The 10,399-nt window shown below is 49.3% G+C and overlaps 1 protein-coding gene across 1 annotated transcript; it reads right to left on the bottom strand.

Annotated features, from left to right (window-relative positions):
* Positions 1-1,638: 1,638 nt before the first annotated feature.
* Positions 1,639-9,591, bottom strand: LOC142564496 (uncharacterized). The gene is made up of 3 exons (XM_075675514.1): positions 9,024-9,591; positions 6,182-6,385; positions 1,639-2,361 (listed from the first exon to the last, which is right to left on the bottom strand). The coding sequence occupies exons 1-3, from the start codon at positions 9,567-9,569 to the stop codon at positions 1,639-1,641; spliced, it is 1,473 nt and encodes a 490-aa protein (XP_075531629.1). The 5' UTR covers positions 9,570-9,591.
* Between the last annotated feature and the right edge of the window lie 808 nt (positions 9,592-10,399).

Raw genomic sequence — 10,399 nt, 5'->3', positions numbered from 1 at the left:
CCCGTTATGAGCAAGCAAACAAACAAACAAACAAACAAACAAACAAACAAAGAGAAATAATTTGTAGCTGTCCTCCGCTTGCTCCACACAGCTGCTCGGGCAAGTGGAATGCATTGTATCATTTGGGTCGCCCTGGCCAGTTCAGGACGACGCATCCGAGTGACTACTGTTTCTACAGCACCGGACCACCGGTGATTTCATCTAGCAAGCCACAATGTAACAGCCTTTTGCATAGATGCTCAGCAATAACATCGCCTTTCGTGTCACGCCGTGGGTCCAAGCCAGCGATGCAATGACCTCCTCCCGAGCACGCGCTTTCCCTCGTCTGCCGGAGCCTCTTGCCGATGACCTCAGCGCCTGCAACGACCAATCCGGGTGCTCGCGTGTTCTACCGTATCAACTCTTTCCTCGTTTGGGCACAGTGCTCTCTTAACATTTCTATATGGGCTGGTTAGCGCCCGCTAACCAAACCGTATAAAATGCTACCGCATTAAAAAGGCCACAAAAAGAAAACAACAAAGCTTATTTTATTTTTTTGTAGTTGTGAGGATCGTACAAAACGGCGGACACAAAGAAGAGCACCACCACCGTTCCTGTGCAGCTCGCAAGGGAATGTACGCATAGTTAAATAAAGCATAGTTATCCACACGCTGTAAACTGCGTAAGCTCAACACTGTGGTGGCGACCGGGTTTACGATACGTGCACCTGAACAGCTTTTGCCGAGATCCACGACTCCGAAGGCTCGTCCAGAGATATTGCTGGATCGGCTACGTGTGCAGCGCTAGTAACGAATGGTCGCTGCAGGCGTTACTCGTACAAGCAAGCGTAATACGGTTCGATAAATATATCCGTAAGCTAAAGCTCTGCCGGAACCTTTGGTGCAGTGGTAAGAAGTGCCTACATCATTATTTTGTTTGGGATTATAGTGCTAGTTTCTGGAGATGAGGCTTTTAAATCTGCATTTAAGGTTCAATTGTGTTGCATCTTTTCTTTTTCCTGAAGTTCCGATTTCGTTTTGCCGATAGTTGCTCTATTTCTGTGCAAGCTTCGATCCGTATACAGAGTCCTCAGTGCCTCTAAACTAAACCGAACGACACTAAGAAAAAAAAAAGATTGCGTAGAATTATAACCACGTAACGAGGACATGCATGGGTCCCCATACCAGCGGCTGTCTTGCGATTCTTGCATTCACTCTGTCGTGGATACAGCATTAAAGAGGCTTAGCATTTAGCATCGGAGATCAGCTTCGTTTACGTACACAAACACACTGGGAAAGACAGATATTATCCCATATGCGACCACTGAAGAAATTTCACCGATGTTTACGGCTGCGAAGAAATTCGAGCGCGAAAGTGATTGAGTCTGATCAGATTAAATCACCCAATAAACACCACTAAACATTAATTCTGCAACTTCTTCGAGTTATACTAAGATTCCGATTCTGTAGTTATGGTGGCTGGATAACTTACATTTATACTCTCGCCATTCTCGCAGACGCATTTGACAGAAGTAGTGCGGCTACAAGTAATTCACACGCAATCTGAGTCATGTATACGGCACATGAAGCATGCCGTTGGAATTCCGTTGCCATTTCGTTGACATGCGCCTTTCGAAGAAGTGCCCTGCTCCTTCGATCCCTACTGCAGGTTGGTAGTGACGTGAGACACAATGGCATTCGCAGCCGCGTGGTTGGGTACGCTCACGGCGTGGGCCGCGCAGTAGACGCATTCGATCCAGGACAGGGACAGTCGTCCCGGCGGTGCGCCGTAGTTCTCGAACAACAACCTGAGGTCGTAGCTGTTTGTCTGCAGGTGACGAAGTGCGGGCAGCGCCGCCGGCAGCGCGGAGTGCAAGTCCTGCGGCCGCAGCCCCAGCGCGCGGATCGAGCACTGCGTTCGGAAGACGAGCTCTTCGAGTTGCGGGAAGCGCACGCGACGGGCGCACCGGACGACGAAGTGCAGAAACGCCGAGCAGTTGGCGTCGTCGTGCAGCGACACGGAACGGAGCGTGTCGCGAGTGGCAACGAACAGCGCGTCGAGGCAGACGTCGTAGGTGCGCACGCTGAGCTCGAGGCGTTCAAGTTTCGGGAACGAGCCGGCTTGTAGCGGCAAGTCCTGCGACGAGGCCACGAAGTTGGTCAAGCGCAGCCGCTCGACGTTCGGGCACAGCCTCGCCACCGTCGCTATGCGCAGACCTTCGCAGCAGCACAGCTCCAGCGCTTCGAGTTTGGGCCACCGCCGCAGCAGGCGCTGCAGGTCCGCTTCGGCGACGCTTTGAACGGTGCCAAAGGACACGTGGAGGTCCCTCACGTTGTGGAAGGCCGAGACGCTCGCCAGCGCTTTCAAGTGTTCTCCAGCCACCTGCGAAAAATGCACGTGCTGTTCATGCTGAACAAGGTGATATATAATGTATTTATTGAAATACTGTAATCAAAGACGGAAATAAAATCTGAAATCAAAGACGGAAAGACTTGTCACTCCAGCTGGGAGGAGGCTCCTTTCCTCCAGGAACCTTCTGTCCTGGACCGCCCGAGCTGCCGCTGGGCGACCAGGTCCGGCTTGCAGATCGCAGCCTCCCACGTTTCAGTGAGGAGTGTTGGGTCCGCGTCTGCCGATGCTGTTAGTTTTGTCGCTGTGATGCTCGCTCGGGTGTGCCTGCATTACCGTAGAAAATGTGCCGGAGTGTCTGGCACGTCGCGATGTGGACAGGTGTAGCTTTACAGCGTCGGTTAGATATGATGCAGTAACGTGCCGTGTCTGAAGGTATTACTCTGGAGTCGCCTGTAGTCGGTGCCTTCGTCTATTGTTAGCTTTGGATGGGGAGCAGTGTATATCCTCCGATCAACGAAGTGAAACGCGGCGACACTCCTCCCCCGTCCCCCTATACCTGTGGGTTCAGGGACACGAGGTACTTGAGAGGAATGAGGTGGCACACACCACGGCCCGTGCAAGCGTCAAGCGAGCCTCCCTGGAGGAGATCCTAGGCGCGTCCCACCAAACTACATCAGCGGCGGAAGCAAACCATACAACTTACTTTCGCAAGAAATGAACAAATTTTCATTGGTGTTCTGCAAATAAATATATTAATATGCGTGTATTCCGGGCATTTATTTAATGTACTGATTCATCAAGCACCTAGAAAAACATGACATTCTGGAAACGTTTTCTTTAAAAAAATGAAAGCTAACACGGCAGGTAAAGGGTTAAATACATGTGAACTGAAAGCAAATGGTTCTAGCTGCAACAAAGAGTATTAGTTGCCCTGCGTCATTGAGAACCTCAGGCACTACAAGAATATATTTTACACAGCTATTTACCCCCAAAACCGAAAGAAATGCGTACTTCGGTATAACAGCACTGATAATGCATAACTAAACGAATGATAGCCTAAAAAGAACTAAGGTGAACCTTCACTAATTCACGAGCAGGTATAGCTTTACGCTCAGGTAGTTCATGAAACAGTATGTTGTGCCAAATATTTTAGTCGAACAAGGGTGTTGACCGTCATGTGTAGTGTCTCGGGAAAATGCGCGCACCAGTGCGACAGTGTATTTGCTTTACTGTTTCTGCTCGTGCCACATCATCCGATTAACGCCGATTCAACAATTACCCGAAGAATATTGGAGTTACAATTGCTCTGCAATAGCTGTTGATAAACATCGACCTCCAGCGCTAGTCGAATGGGTACTGCAGTTCTACAGTTGACCTGCCGAGGAGGGGCCGAGGAGGGCACCCCCCCTACTGACTTATGACGTATCTACTGGGCGGACAACGCCCGCCCAACCAGTAGTTAAGTCGAGGGGGCACTTCCCCTCCCTCTCACAAGTGGGGGAGGGGGCAATAGACGTAACTTGAACTATAGGCGTACCTACCTGGTGGCCAGGGGGCACTTGACCCCCCCTGCCCACTTGGTAGATACGTCTATGGTCCACGTAATACGAAACACCCTGCATAATCTAATGGTGATTAAGTGATCTATAAAACAATACATATGTGCAAAACATTCACACATATACATGTGTTTGTGTTTTTCACTTATATATTGAAACTCAGTATTACTAAATAAGGCTCAGTATTACTCATTATTATTCAACAATAAGTCAACATCATTTAGTGAACGACTTCACTGTTGTGAACTGCTCAACAATACTCAATATTATTCAACAATAGGTCAATAGCATTTAGTGAACGACTTTATTGTTGTGAACTACTCAACAACTTTATTGTTGAGTTGTCGCTGTGCTCTTTCAGTAACTGTTGAGGTCTTGTTGAAAGGATATTGAGCCAACAATTCATAAATATGCCAACATTTGAATTGTAATTTTTACAAGGGCACTGGTTTTAGTAAAGTATAATACGGCTCGCGTTATAGTGCATAAAATGGTTGCGTAAGCGCTAGCAGGCGACCCAGCGTTATCGCTTCGTATGCTGCACAGCAAAACGCTAACAACTCCTTTGAATATTGAGTTTTACAAGAGGGCATCCAAATTTAAGAGACGCTATGGGTCAGGCGTACAAAGGAGTTCGCATTCGTTGGCACTCAATGCTGCTGAGTAGACCATAAATATGATTGCTTTGGCGCAGAAAAGGAAGGACGGAAGGCTACAAGGACTCCCTTCCTTGTTCTCTTCCGTCTTTCCTTGTTTTCCGCCAAAGCGATCATATTTATGGTGTACTCAGCAGTATGAACCGACCAGCCCAGCAACATGTATTTCTGGAGTACTATATATGCGCTATATTTGACACTTCCCCCTAACGCAAGCGGCAGTGACGTCACCTCAACATAAAATTTCGCAATGCACATAGAAAACCAAATGGACACCAAATGATCCACCTAATCAAATGCCATGTTCGTATTATCTGCACAGCACCGACCACGGGGGCAGCGACCAGACAATTGTTTCGAAGGAAATAATGACGACGATAACAAAATTTAGGATGCGGCGTTATATGTACGAAAGGAAAAGCACGAGCAATGATTCGCAGTCCGTGGCCTCCGAGATGCGGCCGGGCGCGTGGCTTCCCGCGCGCGTCGCCACGTTTCAGTGTTGAAGTATGGCCTCAGAAGCAGAAAACGTAACCTGACGCTCGCCACGGGCCACAAGCCGTATGTCGCACTTCGGCCACAACGCGGAAGCCTAGATCACCAAATTGGGTAAGCCAGGTACAGTTCAGCGGACGGGCAGCAGCCCGCAGGTCACACTGAGTTGAAACAAGAGGCGCATCTGCAATGCACAATATGGGTCATTTTGTCCCCCTCTCCAAAAACACCGGCGACTGCCGGCTCATCCTCTCACGCTTTTCCTCGCACATAAAGCAAGCGGCGCGCGGCCACGACTTTATCACCTTTGGACCTTATAGAGAACCTCACGGCGACGGTAGAAATGCGCCTGAAGTGCCCATATAATTGTTATTATAATAAAAGCTTGAAATAACATCCACAAAGTGTATACGCACGCTACGGTTCGACGCAAATGGTGTTCGGGGCTTGTGCTATGGCGAGCGCTTCGCCACAGCTTCGTACGTTTGTGTTCACTGCAGTATAAAAAAATTTCTAGCATAGCCAAACGGGACTGCCATGATTTGGGGGTTGCACTTTCGAAACTAAGTCGAGGAAAATTACCGCAGCACAAAGCACTACAATTACCCTGCGCACGCGATGGAACTCCAGGATGCTTGCGATAACTTTCATTCGACTCGAAAATAACGAGACAAGTGTAGTCATTCGTGCCTACAGATTCGTCCTATGCTCAGACGGCATTCGCAAATGCTTGCGATTACTGCGACTTCTGTTCCGGTGAGCTGGCTTTATCGCTACGCTGACGCGTCGCTTTCTGAAGAAACGCGTGAGTAAGTCAATTATTTCTGGCGCTACCTCGCAGTCGTCTAAGCAAATATATTTGGGTATAAATCGGTCAACAGGTGTCTCGCCACCTTAACTTGAAGTGCTTTTCCTTGGTGCTTCATGTTTGTAGAGCTGAACGCATGTCAGTCTCGAGGAATATTGGGAATTGGATTCTACGTTCGAAAACAGTTTTCCTCGAATATTCGCATTCCAGAAAATTTGGTTTCGCTATACAACACCCCCAGTGCCAACATCACTCCCACTTACGGATGTGGCATTGATGTACGTGTTGACGCACGATGTTGTCCGCAGAGGTATAGCTGAATGTGCACCTACCTTCAATATTTCAAGGTTAGGAAAGGTTCTTGCAGCGAGCACTACATCAGCTGATTCCGTTCCCTTGACGAATCTGCCGTCTGGTGCTACAGCGGGAAACAGCAGAAGGTACGTGAAACGCTCTCCTCTTGGACGGCTGGTTGGCACGGTAGAATTCGTCCGCACAACTGTGTCAAGAACATCGCTAGTGTCTATGCGACTCAACTGGAATAAAATGGGAGAGAGAGAAAGAGAAAAAACGTTTTAAGGACTACTCACCAAGCGCTATTACTAGAGCTCGGCTGCTTACAGCTTCCTACGTAGATCAATCGAGGGAGCGTTCTAGGGCCATAACTTTTAAGAAACGTTCAGCAGTAGCTGAGCTAGAAGTGAACAAAATGTAGCTACCTAAAGGCATCTATGTTGCCCGATACGTCCGGCATCTTTGATGCCTTCAGGTAGCATGTGTGGGTTTATTGACCAGGTGCCTTCACCCAAAAAGATAACGTACTCGTCACGCCTGTGTCAGACAGGATAGGAAAACAAATGTGGTTGTGGCCTAATGGTTACAGCATCGGCTGCTGCACTTAGGGGCCGAGGTTCGAATCCCTCCGCTGGGAGCGCTTCACTTTTTTTAAAGAAAATGCGAATCTGCTCGACAAAAATCCGACCAGCGATCATCCGACCAGCGACCGTCTGACCGACGCAGGAGGAAAACAGGGAAAGGGTAGGCGACGAACGCTTCGTTTTAAAAGCAATGCACCTTCTTAACGAAGCTATTAATCGTAGGAATAAAAATGCACTAACCGTAGCTTCCGAGATTGCGAAATCTCGTATCCAAGTAATACCCATCATCGACCTTGTCGACGAACAGCCCGCAATGCCACGTTTCGCCTTAGTAATTATGGAGCGAGACTATATGGGTGCGTCGTTACAGTATTCAAAGAACTGCTGTACATTCGCCGTTGTGGTGCTTCCGACACTCTTACGCTGGCATGCTACGCTGTAAATAGTGCTCATTGCAATACTAGCTTTGTGCAGTGTCCCCGAGACCATCGAAGAACATTAAATTTGTGTGCTCTATTCGAAAACACGTCACAAGATAGCATCGCCAGCGCGGCAGCTTACGGCGTTGCGATTTCTGTGAAAAAGACAACGCCACGTGCTGGGGGCGGCACACACAGGGCGTTGTGTTGTGTTTGACCTGCTCCGCTGTCTACGCTGTTTCGGCATAATGAACGTAAACCGAGAAGGCCAGCTTAAACCCTTGTTGTGTTCTGGGGACTTAAACCCTTGTTGTGTTCTGGGGTTCTACGTGCCAAAACCACCAGCTGAGGCTGTTTTAAAGCGACATAACCGCATTAAAGGTTTTAATGCTTGTAAAGAAGAAAAACCTCACGCCCCTCCTGATAGGCGCAATTTTAGTCATAAAAAGCGTGGCCCGTGTAGATGCGACCGTTCCAGAAAAATTTATAAATGTCAAAACGCTAACTTGAACTCCTTGGATGTTTCGCTCATTTACTTTAGCAGCCTGTCATTGATACCTTCTCGAAGCGTTAAAAATAGTGTAGTAATATATTCGAACGTAAACTTAGGGTGTAGGATGAACTAGCGTCAAGGTCCAGAGGAGGTATTCTGTAGGAGTACACTTAGTGGACTGTCCATGGGCCCTATAACGTAAAACTATTCCAATATGTTTCTATTCCAATCTCCTGACGTCAAATTTGCGTAACCACCAACGCAAGCACCGGGCGGTCACCCGCGGGGTTGTCTGAACAGACCAATTAAACGCTCTCCTCGTTCATAAGATGTCACTTTTGTTTGCTTGAAAAACGAATAACATTGCCTACACTGAGCGGCTTGTCGTATTTAATTGGCTGACAAGAGGCGAGGAGAACGCTCAAGTGGAGAGGGATTCGATGGGGCCGAGCCACTGCACTGAAAGTCGATAACCGGATGAAGAGGGTGGTGCCGGCCTTTACGATTGGTCGGCTTTCCCTTACTTAGCTTGCGGTGGCTGGACGAAAATCGCGGCGGCACGCAACGGAAGCTCAAGAATGTTGCTAAAACGGACCCTCAGCAAAGAAGAGTTGGCAGAATGACGGGGTAAACATGCCGAAAGTGCTCGAAAACGTTACACGGCCACGCAAGAAGTTTTATTATACGCAAATACACCCATGCTCTCCGGCAGGTGCGACTAGCCAGCGTCTGAGCGATCGGCGGCAGCCAGCTTCTATTCCTTTCGGAACGGGGCAGCCTGCGGCTATTCCGAAGAAAATTCAGTTTTGTTCGGCATATTAATGCATCTTTATCGCGTGCACGTCACTTTGACGCGGTGAGTTCTTGCGGTTTTGTGACGTCGCGTGACAGGCAGGTGAAGTGGGTGCAGCCCGAAAACTTTTTACCAATAGCCGAGGGCTAATGGCGAAAAGGGGTCGAATCAGAAATAACTGCTTTTCTTTTTTCTGACAAATGATGCATAATCAGTGTGTACACATCATATCAGATGGGGAGGTGTCGCAGTTTTCGTGACGTCGCGTGACAGACAGATGAAGTGGGGGTGGTCGAAAGAAGTTTTTGACCAATCGTGGAGGGCTGATAGCAGAATTGGAATAGAGAAGTTTGGAATAGTTTTACGTTATAGCGCCCCATATCAACCGCTGCTGATTGGTTGGGGCCGCACGTATCCTCCTCGCTCGTACAGCTGAATGCAATGAGTAGCGGCCGAAACGGACAGTCCACTAGGTGTACTCTTTCAGAGTGCCCCCCCCCCCCCCTGGCCTCGTAGTGTCGTTGTGAATAACCTGTTGGCCACACTGGTCGACAGGTCTTACCAGCGAGCAAGTTGCATAGCGCTACTTACTTGAGGGCACGATCTCACGAGAAGGCGCAGAGTTTTGTTACTCATCATGAGGAAGTGTCCCATAGACTCCACGCCGCCCAGTAGCTGCGTCAGTTGACAGTCCTCAACGAGGGGCGCGGAGCGGTTCCTGCGCGGTTCGTAGGTTTCGACGATATGCTGGCACATGTCGTGCGGCAAGGCGAGCACGCTGGCGCTCGGGAACATACGAATGAGTTTGTACACCTGGTCCCTGTTGTGCACGATGCATATCTCCTCGGCGTCTCGGAGCAGCTCGCTCGCTCCTCTGGCGTAGCGGTCCGATGAGTGGAATGGCGCGCAGCCGGCAAACAGGGCCTTCGAGGCCCGCGTCCTGCCCCGCAACGCCCTCTGTGCCGCAACCAGGCACTTCTGGTTCGTGATCAGCGAAGTGCCTTCGCCGTCCTCGCCGAGCGAGCACCCCTCCGGGAAGGGGACGTCGTGCGACCACGGAGACTCCAGCTTGAGGACGATGTGGTCTTGAGCGAGAAGAAGGACGTGGGGATCTCCAAACCCTTCTAGACGTTCCATGTTGTAGCGAATATGGCAGCCTGGGAGTGAGTCAGAAGTGACATTGGTTATTGACAATCTGGCATGTCATGCCGAATACGAAAGTACTAGTTAGATCGTAGAAGCTAAGCAGCAGCCTCTTTGGTCAGCACGCTTGTAAGAAAAGATCCCTGGGAATTCGAAGCGCTGGTGGCTACCATTTTACTACGGAACACTTTATGGGAAAGATCTCGCAAGCATCACGCTTTCCTGAAGTTTGCTTACGATCTCTGCGATGCACCGGTTCGGCGCTTTCGTCAGCGGTCGTCAATGCGACGAAGTGGGAGCGCAAACTGAACGCCAACTACTCAGTGATGTAAGCAGCGGAGCAAACATTCGGAAAGCGATATACTAGCGTGGTCTCGCCCTAGGCTGTCGTTCTGAGTAAGTAATGCAGGGCGTGGGCGGCAGGAGATGGCCCTCTACGTCTTCTCTTCAAGGCACACTAAAGATAAACGCCATCGAAACTAAGTAGGTTTAGGCTGGTAAAGCGTTCTTTCAAGGATCTATTTTTAACCATGGGAAGTCAAAACAGCAATTCTCATTTCCTAAGTTTTGCACCGTAACCTCAGCGTCGGTAGGTCTGTGTGACGTCACATATTTCAATGTTTGGCGTCCTTAAACATCTTTAAGAAGGGGATCGCTTGCCAAAACCGCATTTAGCGAGAACACGTTCTAGCATTACTTCTTGTACCTTTGCAACCGTACTACCCACGCGCCTTATTTTGGTATCGTTGTGTAGAGGAATGTGACCACTCGATCACGCATGTACCGCGCGCAAAGATCACGGCGTTGTTGCGCCCCGCATGACT

The sequence above is a fragment of the Dermacentor variabilis genome, chromosome 11 (genome assembly GCF_050947875.1).
Source record: "Dermacentor variabilis isolate Ectoservices chromosome 11, ASM5094787v1, whole genome shotgun sequence".
Taxonomy (NCBI): domain Eukaryota; kingdom Metazoa; phylum Arthropoda; class Arachnida; order Ixodida; family Ixodidae; genus Dermacentor; species Dermacentor variabilis.
This window is presented reverse-complemented; position numbering and strand designations above follow the sequence as displayed.